The sequence below is a fragment of the Ornithorhynchus anatinus genome, chromosome 2 (assembly GCF_004115215.2).
Source record: "Ornithorhynchus anatinus isolate Pmale09 chromosome 2, mOrnAna1.pri.v4, whole genome shotgun sequence".
NCBI classification, from domain to species: Eukaryota; Metazoa; Chordata; class Mammalia; order Monotremata; family Ornithorhynchidae; genus Ornithorhynchus; species Ornithorhynchus anatinus.
Window position 1 is genome coordinate 33,327,248 of NC_041729.1, and position 17,437 is coordinate 33,344,684.

At 44.9% G+C, this 17,437-nt stretch overlaps 1 protein-coding gene across 3 annotated transcripts in view; it reads right to left on the bottom strand.

Annotated features, from left to right (window-relative positions):
• Positions 1-17,437, bottom strand: part of LOC100080510 (CREB binding protein) — a 189,986-nt gene that overhangs the window by 120,113 nt on the left and 52,436 nt on the right. For all 3 annotated transcript variants that reach the window (XM_029058424.2, XM_029058425.2, XM_029058423.2), the window contains exon 3: positions 5,049-5,225. In XM_029058424.2, coding sequence (XP_028914257.1) covers positions 5,049-5,225 — 177 coding nt within the window. The remainder of the gene's footprint in view (positions 1-5,048; positions 5,226-17,437) is intronic.

Below are 17,437 nucleotides of genomic sequence, written 5' to 3' on the forward strand. Positions count from 1 at the left end.
AGTGCTGAGGGGATGGGACGGGAGAGGGGGAGAAGCCGAGGGAAAGGGGGGAGAAGAAGGTTTAGCTGCAGAGAGGTGAAGCGGGGGGCAGAGAGAGCAGAGGGAGAAGGGGAGCTCAGTCTGGGAAGGCCTCTTGGAGGAGATGAGCTTTAAGTAGGGTTTTGAAGAGGGGAAGAGAATTGATTGGTGCTATTTACAACTCAGTCTTACTCCCCTGTAAGTATGAACAACAAACTTGAATTTTAACAGAATGACCCACAGGAAGGTACGGTTGCATAACAGCACCGGTTTCCACGAGGAAGGCCTGGTTTGGGTTTTTGTGTTTCACCCTTTAGCTTAGATGGTTATACACTTTCACCGGCCTGAAGGCAGAGGATTAGAAATCGGGTGGACTTTTCTGAGGTTTCTTTTGGGAAACTAAGTTCTAAAACAGCAATCTTGTTTATGCAGCCATGAGCGAGGATAAGGACTCTGGGAGTTGGTATGAAGACTTCCAGAGCTCGGGTAAACACAGCAACTCAACAGGCTTTTAACTTCAACAGAAATCCTCACTTGGGTCATTAAGAAATTACTTTATAGCAATGACTGCACTCTCAAAGCCCAAACCTTTCTTTTTCTTTTACGGTATTTAAGTGCTTACTGTGAGTCAAGCACTGTTCTTAGCACTGGGGTAGATTCAAGTTAATCAGGTCAGACCCAGTTCCCGTCCCACATGAGATGCGCAGCCTAAGTAGGAGGGAGAATAGATACTGAATCCCCATTTTGCAGTTGTAACAGACCCAGAAAAATAAGTGACTTGTCCAAGGTTTCCCAGGTGCTCTGGCTTCCAGGCTCATGTCTTAGCCATTACGCCACGCTGCTTCCCCAAGATAATATTCCCAAGATTGGGGACCATTTTGTGGAATCAACAGAATTGAAGGTGAGAGCTGATATCTTGAATGTGTCCTTCTCTCTGGAATTTATTTTAGCGTCTGTCTTCCCTGCTGAGGTACAAATTCCTTCAGGCCAGGAATCATGTCTACTAAGTCTCCTGTATTCTCCCAAGTACATAGTACAGGTCTCTGCCCACAGAAGGCACTCAAAAGCAGCTCAGATTCAAAGCGATCTTGGGGATTTAGACTTCGCTCCCTCTTATCAGCCTTCCAGGGCTTGCTTCCCCTCCCTTCGGTCCACAGGTCGGACAGGCTCAAATGTAGCAAACAGTCATGTGTGGAAGAAGGAGCTACCAAGTTCCCATTACAAGAATTTCCCTGAGATAGGCCTGTGAGCAAGCTGCCTCGCTTCTTCCTTTGAAGGCCCTAAATTATATGTTGCTTGGCCGCAAATTTTATTGAACTATTTCTTATTCAGTTCCGTGGCTCCTGAATTCTCTCAGATATAGGCTAAAAATTCCAACGGGCGTTCAAAACATTACCCAAGGTGATCTTATACTGAAACTTGGGGAAACTAAAATAGAGATAGACTCTTAAAACAAAGCTGCCACAAAGAATTGAGGTGCTTACTAAAATTTTCTTACACTTATGTATGTGGTAACCCTCTTGAAAAATTTCCTCTCATTGCCTCCAGCTAGCAAGAGGCTGGAAATAATCAGGAAACCAGAGCTGATCTTAATTTTGTGGTTACCCATTTTTGGAGCAAACCTATCATTACAAAAGACAACTAGGATCAGAGAACTGTACCAGAGGTGATCCCATGAAGACTGGTGAGTTTTACTTCTATGACTAGCAAATTGGCATAATCCATAATCGAGTAGAGGATCTAAAAACACTCAAGCGAACAGAATCGATTCAGGGAAAGGCAACCTAGTTCTTGCAAAATAAAATGTTGCTTCCTTAATCGGATGCTATTCTCTGAGATTTGGGGGGGGGGGAAGAGGCAGGAAACAATTTGTAAGCTCCTTGTGGGTGGGGATATGATTGCCAACTCTACTGTATTGTACTTTTCCAAGAGCTCAGTAAAGTTCTCTGCAAATAGTTAGCACTCACTAAATAGCATTCACTGACTAATGAAAAGAGAACTAGTGGAATAACATATTTAGATTATCAAAAGGTCTTTGACAAGGTTCCACATCCAAAGCTTTAAAAAAGGCTCCTGTAGTAATGAGACTGGAGAGAATGTGATGTGCTGGATAGAGAGCACGGGCTTTGGAGTCAGGGCTCATGAGTTCGAATCCCAGCTCTGCCACTTGTCAGCTGTGTGACTGTGGGCAAGTCACTTCACTTCTCTGTGCCTCAGTTCCCTCATCTGTAAAATGGGGATTAAGACTGTGAGCCCCACGTGGGACAAGCTGATTCCCGTGTCTACCCCAGCGCTTAGAACAGTGCTCTGCACATAGTAAGCGCTTAACAAATACCAGCATTATTAACATTATTAGATAGGAAACCAAAGATACGGATAAATTGCTACTTTGCAAACTGGAGAAGTATAAATTGAAGGGCCCTCCAGGGAAAATGATGATGATCAGAAGTAAGAAGTGCTTACTATGTGGCAAGCACTTATTCTTAGCTCTGGGGTAGATGCAAGTTAATCAGGTTGGACACAGTCCAGGTCCTGTCCCACAAGGGGCTTACGATCTAAGTAGGAGGGTGATTGCGTATTTAATGCCCTCTTTATAGTTGAGAAAACTGAGGCCCTGAGAAGTTAAGTGACACACTAAGCAACTGGCAGAGCCAAGATTAGAACACAGGTCCTTTTACTCCCAAGTCTGTACGTTTTCCACTAGGCCATGATGCTTCTTTAGGGGCTGGTGATACAAGAGGTTTTGTTTAGCATATGATTCATAAACAATCTGGAAGGCAGAGTGACCAGCGGAATCCTCATTTTTGCAAAAGTTATTAAGCTCTTTCACGTCGGGAAAATCACACACATACTGGGGATAAACTATAGGGAGAACCTAACAAGTTTCCACTATCCCCAATTTCAAAGACAAAAGGGAAGAGGAGAATTAGAGAAAAGCAGCACCAAGACCTCTAAGTGGTTTTCATATCCTGACATCAGTTGACATCAGTTGATCCAGCATCTGGAAATCACTTAGAATACTGGGCTGCCCAGTTCTCTTATATCTGAAGGGTGGCCAAGACCAAGATCAGGTCCGCTGGGCCCAAGATCTAAAGTCACACAGCGATTCCTCGAGTGTGCATTCAGTAATATTTTTCAGCAGCTGGCCCAGAAGGACTCTAGGCACAGGGAAGCAGTGTGGCTTAGTGGAAAGAGCATGGGCTTGGGAGTCAGAGAACATGGGTTCAAATCCCGGCTCCGCCACTTATCAGCTGTGTAATTTTGGGTAAATCACAACTTCTCTGTGCCTCAGCTACCTCATCTGTAAAATGGGGATTAACTGTGAGACAACCTGACTACCTTGTATCGACCCCAGCACTTAGAACACAGCTTGGCACATAGTAAGCACTTAACAAATACCAGCATTATTATTATTGTTATTATAATCTAGCCAGCAGTGGAGAGTGAGATGCCTTAACAATTGCTGAAGTTGGATCTTCCATTTTTGTTTTTGAAGATGGAGATGACAGAAGCATCTCTGAGTCCTTAAGCCTTCTTCTCAATGACCCAAAGGTTGCGAAAAGGCCTGCATAAGTCTCTGAGCACCATGTCCCCTTCCTATTTTTTATGGCATATTTTAAGCGATTACCACGTGCCAAGCTCTATACTAAGTGCTAGGGTAGATACACGCTAATCAGGTTGGACACACTCCATATCCCACATAGGGTTCACGGCCTTAATCCTCATCGTACTGATGAGGTAACTGAGACCTAGAGAAATGAAGTGATTTGCCCAAGTCACAGAGCAGACAAGTAGAGGAGCTGGGATTAGAACCCAGGCCCTTCTCACTCCTAAGTCCGGGCTCTATACACTAGGCCTCGCTGCTTCTCGCTTCATGCTCTGAGATCTCAGTGGGTATGCCACTGGGTCTGGTGCTTTGCCATTTTTTCATGGCTCTGACTTCTATAGTGACTTCTTCATTCACTCAATCGTATTTATTGAGCGCTTACTGTGTACAGAGCACTGTACTAAGCGCTTGGAAAGTACAACGCGGCAATAGAGAGAGACAATCCCTGCCCACATCTTCTAAAGCCTAGAAGGGATTTCTTCAATAGGTGGGACACATGCTATGACTTTGCGAGCTGGAAGGTTTTCTAGGTTTCGTAGGGCTTCATCTTCAGTAGCAGAAGATGCGTTTGAAAGACCTGGACGTTGTCGCTACCTCTCTGGGATTCCCCTCTTTGTGTCAAGGCCAGAGCCATATTCATTCTTCAGAGGTGCTGTGGGAGCACGGATGGGACCACAGGACTTCTCTAACACTGTCTAGAGAAGTTCTAGTTTCAGCGACAAACTGCAAGGCCACACGTGAAGCGCAAATTGGACGCTCAGAGCAGTCCTTCGTCCCCTCGCATTTCATACAGCCACTTCAGACTAGTTTTGTTGTTCAATGATCTTATCACACATAAAACAGTTTCCTTCCATGTGGTACAAAGTGCTATTCTTCCTTCAGAGCAATGACTCTTTTTCTACTCGTGCAGCTTCTGATGTTCCAAGAGGTGATGCTTATTTTCTTAGGTCTGGCAGCACAAATGGACTGCTCCCCTGCCACAGACTACTGGTCACCCTGGTTTAACTGACGGAGGCAGACAACTTTTAAGGATACACTTTCTGTCCTCCCTCGCCAGGTGGGGTGAACAGTCCTTCCCTAAATGAAAGCGAGCTGCTCACACATCCAGAGTGCCGCCAAATGGCACCACTGCTGCTTCAGTGACCAGATGAACACTACCCTGAATCACTGACCTGGGTAGGACTATTTTTTTTTGGAGAGGAAAGAGGGGATCCCACCCCATCGGTAGACCATGCCTAAGTTGTTTCTCAGTAGGGGTGATGGGTTGTGTTTAGTCATCGACACTCTCTTGGCCATGTTCTTAATTGACCATCGAATCGCCTACGGGTTAAAGCCCCTCTCAAAATTCCTAATTTCCGACAATGGAGAAGCGCACTCACCTGGCAGGGTCCAACTTAGTAATAAAAAGCTAATGGCAACTTACTATATTTGGCACGTTGGTAACTGAAGAATTCTTGATGTCAGAAGGAAAGGGAGGCAAGCTGTTCACCATGCCTGGTTTGCTTGGTAATTGGGGGTTGACTCCAGTGGCTCCCATCTGTTGCCCTCCAGTTTGACTAAAGGGTTGCCCAAATGGACTTGTGTTACCAGCCATTCCCATCTGGAACGAGAACATAGGAAATCCGCTATTAGAAGAGAAACGGACTTGAAAAATTCAGTTTTCACCCAAATGCAGAAGTGATTTGCTGTTCAATCTCAGCTCTGTTAGAATTAGGGCCAGGCTTCTTGCTTGGTGGGGTTTTTTTGTTGTTTTTAAACAAATGGGGGGGAAATGGGGATGGGGAGATAGGGCAGGGGGTGGAGGGGAGAGAAAGTCTCACAAGTCCAAAGCCTTAAAACAACTGAGTATAAGCAAAAGTCAGAGTACCAATGTCACTGGGGACAAGGGGAGAAGTGAGGGAGAGCTTAAGTGCTCTGGAGGGGGTTATCCAACCATTCTGGCATTTTTACCCCTCTTTTGCCCACTAGTCTCTCGGCTTCTTCCGTACCGACCAGAGCGGAGGCAGCAGGCACTCAGGGAAAGTGAAAGGGCAAATTATTCGAGAGCCTCAGGGACCTGAAAACTCTCTCAATGCTTGTCTGGTGAGAAGGAGGGATTCTTACCCTTGCCATTTAGTCACGATCAATTACCTTAGTGAATACCAGAATACAGCCAAACGTAAATCCACCATCAGCCTCAAATACTCCCTCTTCCCAGGATACGTGCCCGGATTGGACATAAGTACTATCTCTACCCAGGTTTTTCCTCTTCCCTTGAAATAAACACTAGCTCCTAGATTTTACTCCACCCACCAAGGTGACCTCTAAAACCCTCCTATAGAGTTCCACCCGCTTTCCGAAACCCTTTGGTAGAAACTCTCTTTGCCCCTTCGTCAGGGATGAGCCGTCTCCCAGTATAAAGTTGGCCCAACGTGTCCTCTTTGTATCTAGCACCCCGTTATATAAACACCGCCACTACCCCTTTAGGGAATCTTAAGCAGTAAGCAGGCAGAGGGAATATGGGGTACTCTGAACCCTCAGGGTGAAATTCACTGCTCAGGGAAATGTCTCTATCACCACCATAATCGATGGTATTTACTGAACACTCGCTAGGTGCATAGCATTGTACTAAGCACTTGGGTGAGTACAATATAAGAGAGTTGGCGGGCACCTTCCCTGCCCACAACAAGCTTACAGTCAGTCTAGAGGGGGCGACGGACATTAATATAAATAATTTACCATAGATAATTTATAGACATCTACAGGAGTACTGTGGAGATGAAGGCGGGGTGAATATCAAATGCCCCCAAGGTCACAGATCCAAGTGCACAAACTACACAGAAGGGAAAGGGAGCAGGGGAAAAGTAGGCTTAAGGAAGGACCCTTGGAGATGTGATCTTAGTATGGCTTTGAAGGTCGGGAGTGTGATGATCTAGCGTATATAGAGGGGGAGGAAGTCACTTGCCTTGTCACTTCTCTTCTCTTGCAAAATCAATGATTGAAAATCAAACCCGTTATGCGTCATTCTATTCATTCAATAGTATTTATTGAGTGCTTACTATGTGCAGCGCACTGTACTAAGCACTTGGAATGGACATTTTGGCAACAGATAGAGACAATCCCTGCCCACTGACAGGCTTACAGTCTAATCGGGGGAGATGGACAAAAAGACAACATAATCACGACAAACGGAATCAAGGGAATGTACACCTCATTAATAAAATAGGGTAATAAAATATAAACAAATGAGCACAGTGCTGAGGGGAAGGGAGAGGGGGAAGAGCAGAGGGATAGGGGGCTTAGCTGAGGGGAGGTGAAGAGGGGGCAGAGAGAAAAGGGGAAGCTCACTCAGTCTGGGAAAGCCTCTCGGAGGAGGTGAGCTCTCAGTAGGGCTTTGAAGAGGGAAAGAGAGTTAGTCTGGCGGAGGTGAGGAGGGAGGGCATTCCAGGACAGCGGGAGGATGTGGGCCAGGGGTCGATGGCGGGATAGGCGTGAAGGGGGACGGTGAGGAGGTGAGCTGCGGAGGAGTGGAGTGTGCCGGGTGGACAGTAGAAAGAGAGAAGGCACATCCAAGTACTGGCCTGTCTCACATTCGGTTCATAACATATTCCTCCCTATACTATTTTCAAGAAAACTCCCTTCTATGTTTTCCTTCTTGTTTCTCTCTCCCCAGTTTATTCCTTGAAGTGCAAACACCCTTTCCTGTCACCTCTTAGACTTAAGCATAAATTCATACGGCTTAATTCAGCCAAATGTCGTGTGTCAGCCACACCAAGGGGCGGTCTGGTTTTCTAAAATTTGTCTAAATTACAGCTACTGTCTACAGTTGTTTCTAAAATCTCTCTCTTGAAAAATGCATCGCTATTCTAACAACTCTTAGTCTAACAACTTCTTTAATTTATATGAATTGAAAGTTGAAATTTTTATGGGGCACAAGGACTTGGAAATAAAATGGACAGATTGAGCTCATGGGATAAAGGCATCTTTACTATTCTGGAATAAGTGGATCAAAAGATGGGCAGGACTGTGCTGTGAGACTGAGTTCCTGTAAATAATATCACAAGCAATAAAATCATGGAAGCATTTGGGGAGTGTCTACTCTAATCAGATCAACAAGTGAAAGTAAAAAAAAATTGAAGAGAAAATGGTTCTATATCTTAGTAATTAAAAACATCATTAGGATCAAGCACACATCATTAGCTCCAAGTTGGTAAATTCTCTGGTAAAATATTGTTCCTTATTCAAAAATAAGATTTTTCACAAAATGTCTCTATCAAGCTGGACGTTCACCTACTTGCCTCTGCCAATCTGCTTAATTTTGAAGATGTTGAACGGCTTATTCCAATTTCTCAAAAATTATCCAGAGAGAGTGAATGGGGAAGGACACAGCTATGAGAGAAAAAAGTTACTTATTTGTTGAGCTCCTCCATTTTCTCCAAAAAGAAATGGAATTTCAACAAGAAAATGTTTTTCTGCCTTTACACCTTTGCTATTCAACAATTAAGGAAGTGGCTATAATAAATTTTTACACTACTCGGTTTCATTTTCATGTTTTGACATCAAATTCCATTCAGAGTAGGACCTCATCCCTGTTCTAGACTTGTCCAGTAGATCCCCAATGCCCCAAATCCCAATGGCTACTCCAAGGAAGCAGCGTGGCTTAGTGGAATAATAATAATAATAATAATGTTGGTATTTGTTTAGCGCTTACTATGTGCAAAGCACTGTTCTAAGCGCTGGGAGGATACAAGGTGATCAGGTTGTCCCATATGGGGCTCACAGTTTTAATCCCCATTTTACAGATGAGGTAACTGAGGCACAGAGAAATTAAGTGATTTGCCCAAAGTCACACAGCTGGCAAATGGTGGAGCCAGGATTAGAACCCATGACCTCTGACTCCCAAGCCAGGGCTCTTGCCACTGAGCCATGCGGCCCTGGGGTGTTGAAGACCTGGGTTCTAATCCCGGTTCTATCACTTTGGTGGGTGACCTTGGGCAAGTCACTTCACTTCCCTGGGCCTCAGTTACCTCATAATAAGTATGATACTTGTTAAGCACTTACTATGTGCCAAGTACTGTCCTAAGCACTGGAGTAGATACAAGTTAATCAAGTTGGACACAGTCCCTGTCCCACATGGGGCTCCCACTCTTAATCCCCATTTTACAAAATGAGGTAACTGAGGCCCAGAGAAGTGAAGTGACTTGCCCAAGGTCACACAGCAGACGTGGCCGAGAGGGAATTAGAACCGAGGTCCTTATGACTCCCAGGCCCCTGCTCTATCCGCTGTACCATACTGCTTATCATCTGCAAAATGGGGATTAAGACTGTGAGCCCCAGGTGGGATACAGACCGTGAGCAACCTGATTAGCTTGTATCTACCCCAGCACTAAGTACGCCGCCTGGCACAAAGCAAGCACTTAAATACCAGTAAAAAAATAAAATAATGCAAAAATCATGGAGCCGGCAATGTTCCTTGAAGTGGTCAGGGATAGCAAGGTCTCTGGAGCTCCTGCAGGAACACAAGGGGAGAAATCAACCAGAAGGAGCACCACAGGAGCTCCAGAGACCCGGGAGGCATCTCCACATGCTCTCCCCTGCCACCAGAAAAAGCTGCTGTCCTCATGTGACAATCTCCAGGCCTCTGGGGGCTGAGAACTATGCCAGAAATGGCATCCTGGGAGTCCTGTCGCTCTGAATCGCTTATCCCAGTATCCCTGAGCCCTTCAGAGGATATCTGGACAGGAGAATGAAAGGGCACGGACCTGGGAGTCAGAGAACCTGGGTTCTAACCCCCGTTTCTGTCATTTGCTTTCCGTGTGACCTTGGTAACTCACAACTTCTCTATGCCTCAGTTCCCCCAACCGTAAAATGGGCATTAAATACCCGTTCTCCCACCTAGACCGTGAGCCCTATGAGGGACAGGGACTGTGTCTGACCTAATTAACCAGTGCCTACCCCAAGACTCAGAACAAGGTTTGACACCCTGAATACAAAAAAAGAAAAGCCCCGATCAGTGGGCTTACTTCCCGAGTCCACTGCTCAGCAGGCTCCAGGAAATCGATCTCAATGCCAACCCCAAAACCTCCCGAACATCCCCACTCGCGCCAATTTCACGAGTAGTGGGTGTTTCAATAAGTGTCCCTGCTATCCACGGAGGTGTCACGGGTAAGAAAGAAAGCGGGCAGATGCTTAGTCAGCAATGTGAATAATCATAAGGGTTTCTACCTCCTTTATACCACAGATGAGTTATGATGTGATGTCATGGGGGTGGGGGAGATTCAAAGGGGAGGAGAGTAGTGGAGAGGGAAGCCTGGGATGGGAACAAAGGAGGGCAAGAGTTGACAATGTGTCTCAAAACTCTGACTGTAATAAAAATTATAATGATATTTCTTATGCACTTACTATTTACTTACTTACTTTTCTAAGCACTGGGAAAGGGTAAATGAGAAGCAGCGTGGCCTAGAGGGCCTGGGAACTGGAGAACTTGAGTTCGAAGCTCAGCTCTGTCACTCGTCTGCTGTGTGACCTTGGGGAAGTCACTTCACTTCTCTGGGCCTCAGTTACCTCATCTGCAAAACGGGGGCTGAGACTGTGAGCCCCGTCTGGGATTTGGACTGTGTCCAACCTGATTACCTTGCACCTACCCCAACACTTAGCACAGTGGCCGGCATTCGGTAAGTGCTCCACAAATACCTCCAAATAAAAAGGGTATTGTCTGAGTGTGCAGAGTGTGATCTGATCTCTGCTACATCCAGATCCACCCCAAAGAAGCTTCTCTAAATCCCTCCAGTTCAACCATCTCTGGAGACTCAGGCCGAGGGGTAAAGCAACAGGTCGAATGGTTTCACCCTCTTTAGAACCAGCTACAGTGGGTCCAACACATTAGGGTGCGTATCTGAATCTGCGGTACCCAAGTATATATGCAACCACAAAATATATATGGGACTGAACACTTGCCGTGTGCAGAGCACCACACTAAGCACTTGGAGGAAGCACAATGAATAGGCAGACAAGATCCCTGCCCTCGATCTTACACTCTAGCAGGGTAAAGAGGCCGTAAAATGCGCTTCGAGAAGGAGGAGGCAATTGAGTGACGACAATAATAATGGAATTTATTAAGCGAAGGACTGGGGTAGATACAAGCTAATCAGGTTGGATGTCATCCCTGTCCCACACGGGGTTCAAAGTCTTAATCCCAATTTTACAGATGAGGTAACTGAGGCCCAGGGAAGTGACATGACTCGTCCAAGGTCACAGAGCAGGCAAGTGGCGGAGCCGGGATCGGAACGCTCCGACTCCCTGACCCTCTTTCCACTACGCGTTATAGGAGGGGGCGGGGTGTTGGTGTGCGCTTAGAGAAGATGTACTTGGGCATACACTACAAAGCCCCCAGAATGAAGAAGAGCTTCGAGAGCAAGGGCTAACCCCGAGGTACAGGCACCAATACCAACAAAGATGGCACCAATCAACCGACTGTATTTATTAAATGCTTAATCGGTGCAAAGCACTGTCCTAAGAGTGTGGGAGACTACGGTAGAACAAAATTGGTAGATACGTTCCCTGCCCACAGTGAGCTTTCAGGCTGAGAGGGGCCAGACGTTAATATAAATAAATGACATATAAATTATTTATTTGCGTATAAATATAAATCAATAAATTACTAAATATAAATTATAATTTAAATTATAATGTAATATTATTATATTAATGCTGTGGGGCTGAGGGAGGAGTAAATAAAGGGTGCAAACTCAAGTGCACTGGCGACACAGAAGGGAGTGGGAGAAGAGGGAAAAAAAATATACATCAATTGTATTTATTGAGGGCTTACGGAGTGCAAAATCCCTGGGTCTCCTGCAGCCTTAGACTCCAGATGGGCTAAAAGTGCCATTACGCATACCCGCTCCCCATTTCAAAACAAGTGTGTATGTGGGGGGGAGGGTGTACACATACATAAGTATACACTACAAAGAGCTTTCCAGTTTGAGGAGGAAGGCACTGGTGAAGAATTCATTCATTCATTCAATAGTATTTATTGAGCGCTTACCATGTGCCTCTGCACTGAACTAAGGGCTTGGAATATACAATTCAGCAACAGAAAGAGACTGCTGAGTGACGGGCTCACAGTCTAATCGGGGGAGACAGATGGACAAAAACAAGACAACTTAATCACAATAAATACAATCAAGGGGATGTACTCCTCATTCACAAAATAAATAGGGTAATAAGTAATACAGACAAATGAGCACAGTGCTGAGGGGAGGGCAAGGGAGAATCTCTGTCTTTCCCACACACACACACACACGCTGAGAAGCAGCGTGGCTCAGTGGAAAGAGCCCAGGTTTGGGAGTCAGGGGTTGTGGGTTCCCATCCCACCTCCACCACTTAACAGCTGTGTGACTTTGGACAAGTCACTTAACTTCTCTGTGCCTCAGTTCCCTCATCTCTAAAATGGGGATTAAGATATGGGATAACCTGATTACCTTGCATCTGCCCCAGAGCTTAGAACAGTAACTGGCACATAGTAAGTGCTTAACAAATACCATAACTATGATTATTACTATACATCATTTTTATCATGACTTAAGAAAACTAGAGAGAAGGGCAGGTCCTGACATTCTCTCAATACTTGAACAACTATAAATAGAAACAGCGTGGCTCAGTGAAAAGAGCCCGGGCTTGGGAGTCAGAGGTCACGGGTTCAAATTCCGTCTCTGCCACTTGTCAGTCGTGTGACTGTGGGCAAGTCACTTCACTTCTCTGCACCTCAGTGACCTCATCTGGAAAATGGGGATTAAGACTGTGAGCCACACGTGGGACAACCTGATGACCCCGTATCTACTCCAGGGCTTAGAACAGTGCTCTGCACATAGTAAGCGCTTAACAAATACCAATATTATTATTATTAAAGCCTCGATTTGTAAGTAGAGGAAATGGCAATCAAATTGGAAAGTTAACTTACAGTTTCTCCTAGACCTAATTCTCTTATGATGCCAGGGTTGCATTCTCCAAGCACCCGCGTATGGAAAACTCACCCTGTAGTTCTCTGAGCGTGAAGCCAAGTGTTTGTTCTTTGGATAGAGCACATCGCACCATATCCAAACACATGCCATATGAAGAACTTGTCCTCAATTTTATCATCTTTTTCTATCCAAAACATGTACTGAAAACACATGCTTCAGCAGAACTGAGTGAAGTTGATGCTTAAACAAATTCAGTACTTAAATCAATTTAAGGTGAGAAAACTTCCAGATTGGTAAATATTGGCTCTGAAACATAGTAACAATGCCTTGAAGAGCACCATCTTAACATTCTCCTGACGGTCACTTCTGTTAAAACCTGAAGCCAGAAAACAGGAAGAGCAACCTGGAAGAAGTTATTTTAAGCTGCTTTATGTGACACTCCAACTCTTCCAAAAATTTGACTCCTCCTAATTAGCCACAGTTACAAATTACTCAAAGATGGGGGAATCACAGTCCAGGCTTCCAAAAGATCTGATCAAGAGAAGATTCCCATTTCTTGAATTTCCAATTGCTGGTTCACGCTAGTCTTGAAAAAGGTTTGGACTGTGGAGAATTCCTAAGAGTACAGCGCGGCTTAGTGGAAAAAGCCCGGGCTTGGGAGTCAGAGGTCACGGGTTCAAATCCCTGCTCTGCCACTTGTCAGCTGTGTGACTTTGGGCAAGTCACTTCACTTTTCGGTGCCTCAGTTCCCTCATCTGTAAAATGGGGATTAAGACTGTGCACCCCACGTGGGACAACCCGATTCCCTTGTGTCTACCCCTGCACTTAGAACAATGCTCGGCACATAGTAAGCGCTTATTATTATATTATTATAACTGAGACCTCTCTTTCCTCCCTACAAAAATCTAAACTCTGAGGAGCGACTGAAAGGGACAGTTTAAAGTTGCAGACGGCAAACCATTTCAGAGTACTGATGCTGTCTATTTAACATAAAGACAAGTAAAAATTGAACCCAAATAACCGGTTAGCAAATCACAGCTACTGTGTTCACTCTACTGAAAAAAGAGATAAAACAGTTTTAAGTGAATGAAAAGCAGGTTATTCATATTCGACAGTACACCCACATCTACTCTCCCACAGTCAAGTGCGAGAGGCCTAAGTAAAGACATTTTTTCAAATGGGCTTTGATATTAAATGCTAAAAATGGATGCTGGTATGGAGGAACGGGTTTCTATCCACACTGGTAAGGTGAAATGGTTAAACTGTAAGTCGGTAGGGTGCTGCTTCTGTCAGTTACTACTTATTAATCAAGACAGGGAATGGTGCTCTCTTTTTTCCTTCCGTTTCAGCCACAAAGGGACGTTGAGAGAAGGGGAAAACAAGCAGTAAGGCGTGCGTGTAAGAAAATCTCTACACAGGCAGATAATCTTGTGTTTCATCTATTAGATACTTATTTCTACAGAAATTTTCCTATTAAACAAACAGCCACACCCAAAACAGTCACCTTAGTACTCACGGGTGTATCCCTTTATTTGCTACCTATTTAACGGCTTACTTTCACTTTTATCATTTGTAATTCATGCTGTTACTTTTACCGACCGAATATTTGACGGGTTTCTTTCACACTACTTTCCAGAAGGAGAACTATGCCCAACGGCACGAGACTTAGGCTTTGAACAATGTTAGGTGGAAACTGAAGAGTCACAATCCGGTTCCTCATCTTTCATACTGGGTTTCGAGTTCTCAGAATTTGGAAAAACTCAATGAAAGGGAGGCTTAAAACATAAATAGAACCGATTAGATAGATGAGTCACATAGCTGGAAAGATACCGTACCTGGCTAGAGACCTTAAAGCACTCAATCAGCCTCTCCTCCTCTTAACTTACCTCACTGACCTCCTACTATAATCTAGCCCAGACACTCTAATGCCAACCTAATCATAATAGTAATAATGTTGGTATTTGTTAAGTGCTTACTATGTGCAGAGCACTGTTCTAAGCGCTGGGGTAGATACAGGGTAATCAGGTTGTCCCTCGTGAGGCTCACAGTCTTAATCCCCATTTGACAGATGAGGTCACTGAGGCCCAGAGAAGTGAAGTGACTTGCCCACAGTCACACAGCTGACAAGTGGCAGGGCCGGAATTCGAACCCATGACCTCTGACTCTTTCCACTGAGTCACGCTGACCTCGATCTCTTCTACCTCACCGCCAAACCCCTTGCCCAAGTGCTCTAACTCCCTCTCCCTTCATACCTGACAGACCACTCTACCCACCTTCAGAGTCTTATTAACTCTATCTCCTACAAGAGGCCTTTCCTGACGAAGCCTTCATTTCTTCCACTCCTTCTCTCCCTTCTGTATTACCCATGCACTTGGAGTCGTACTTGACACCCACCCCACAGCGTTCGTATTAAAGTTTATCTCCCCTCTGGATGGTAAACTCCTTGTCTACCAACTAGAGTGCTGCACTGTACTCTCCCATGCCTTTGTACAGCGCTCTGCCCGCAGTAAACACTCAATAAATAAGGCCGATTGTTTCAAAGAAGTTTCTAAAAACAGATTTTGGGGAGGCATTTTTATGCAATGACCTCCACAACTATCCGCTAATTAATTCTTCAGGTTTCTCAGAGCTCCAAATAAAGGAGCAATGTTAGAAGAATAAATGTGCCCAAGAACATTACATTTCAATTAAAAGTTTTCTTTAGGACACATCTAGTCAGAGGCTGATAATATCATTACATGATTCACGATTTCCTCTGCTACCCACTTTCAGGGAATTGCTAACAGGGAAATGACCCCTACCTTCTTCTAGAGAGAAAAGTACTTTCTTTTGACAACCTACCATGGCTAGTAGCGACCTGAGGAAAACAGTTTTTTGTTGTTTTTTTTTTAGGGAAAACATGCTTATTCTCTAATTGTCTTAAACATAGTTATCTTCAGAGACACTCATTTTAGAGCAAAGAACCTGAACGGTTTAAACTTGTTGCAGAGTAACAAAACTGCTGTCTTGCTCAACAATTAATCCAATTTTTTCTTTAAGAACAACCACCCACTGAAGCAGATGATCAATTTACATAGACTCAGTGGTAACCGCTGGAAAAATTTTTGAGGCTAAATACCTTTATTTAATGGAGAGCAAGTCTGGCCATCCAATTTTCTGGCCACATCTCCAAAAGGTCTTCTCCAACTAATTTCTCATTTCCCCACCTTTTGTCTTCCTCAACTGCCATTTTAACACTTCCACACCATCTAAACACTTGGGCACTCGAGCTCTCCCACCATCTAAGGACTTATTTACAAACTGATACGCCTCGATTATTTCCTCCGATCTGTAATTTAATTTGGTATCTCTCTCCCCTGCCAGTTTATAGGGCAGAGATGAAGTCTAAAAATTCTAGGGAACCGTCCCAAGAGCTTAGTTCAGTGGTCTGCAAACAGTAGGCATACAATACATACTACTGACTGGGCAAATAAAAAATACAACCAACTGGGTAAAAGCAATCACATTACTCTTATGGTACTTGGACCGTAATTGTGGGTTCTGCCAACGTAGCTAGCTGCTGAAAAGCAAAAGGGACTCAAGATGCCCTGCTTGTTCAACGGGGCAGTCAAGATGACAATTTCCATCTCTGCATGGCAAAGCTCAGAGACTAAACTTCTTCCTATTTGGTGGAGACGATCCATCCCTCTCTTTGGCTGGGGGAAAGTAAGTAGAGAAAATATAAAATCTGCCAAGGGCAACCCAATTCGGGATTTCTTTTTCAGGAGAGCCTTCTCCTTTCTTTAGGGTTGCAGTCCAATTGGCTGAAAGAGGGTGAGGTACTTGCCTCACTGGGTGGGTGGAGAGGTATAGTCCTACCACTTCTAGCCTAGGGGGTGAGAGCGGGGTCAAGTCTTTAGGTCTCAGAGGCTATGCTACAGCTTCTAAATCAAGAAAGACTGCAGGAATTGGCCATTAACCCCTAACCTGTCCCATCCCTCTCTCTGGAGTTGTGTGGCACTGAATTCCTGCCACAGAGGGCGGGTGGGTGGAGTGTGTGTGTTTGTGTGTGTATTGGAGGTCTGAGCCTGATGCAGAGGATTATGGTCAACCAGTAGAAGTAAACCAAAACGGACACGGAGGATAACGTTAACAGCAACACCACCCTAAAGTTGAGGTGAGGGAGAGAGAGAACGCACCGTTTAAAATTTGCTCCTGCTTTAAGGGGCGACATCTGATAATGCAGCAGGCCTAATGGCTGTGGTCCCAGGGGGACTCTGAGGAATTCCTAATGTTCCAGGAATGTTTATAATTTCATCTGACAATTCCTAGGCAAATTTCATCTATACAAGCATGTCCAGCAGATGAGCCATGGGCCGACAGTAGCCTATTGGGAGCTTATACGTGACCCCCAAAACCAGGAAGATGCAGGGCCACCCTTCCTGACGGTCCCCAAGCCGGGAACAGGAGAAATAAGTGATCCTCAGGAAGGACCGGGGTCCAGAGGCAAAGTATCCTCTGGAGAAAGGGTGCTCGTCTCCTAACTAGCTAGTCTCAAGGACTTCATCTGGAATTTTCCTTTGGCTACAAGCAAATTCAGTTCCCTGGAGTTCCAAATGGACCCCAGGCTATCCAGTCTGGGGGAGGAGAGACAGAAATGGCAATCACACCTTGCCATTCTTCAAGGCTGGTCTCCAGGGTTTCCCTCTACCCACTTTCTGGCTGGAAGGTGAAAGGAACTACTCTGAGGGTAAGATGCTCTTCAATCAATCAGTGGTATTTATTGAGTGCTTTCTATGTGCAGAGCACTAAGCGCTTGGGAGAGAACAATTGGACAGAATAACAAGCTTACAGTTTAGAGGGCTATGAGGGAGCTATTTGGTACAGAAACAGA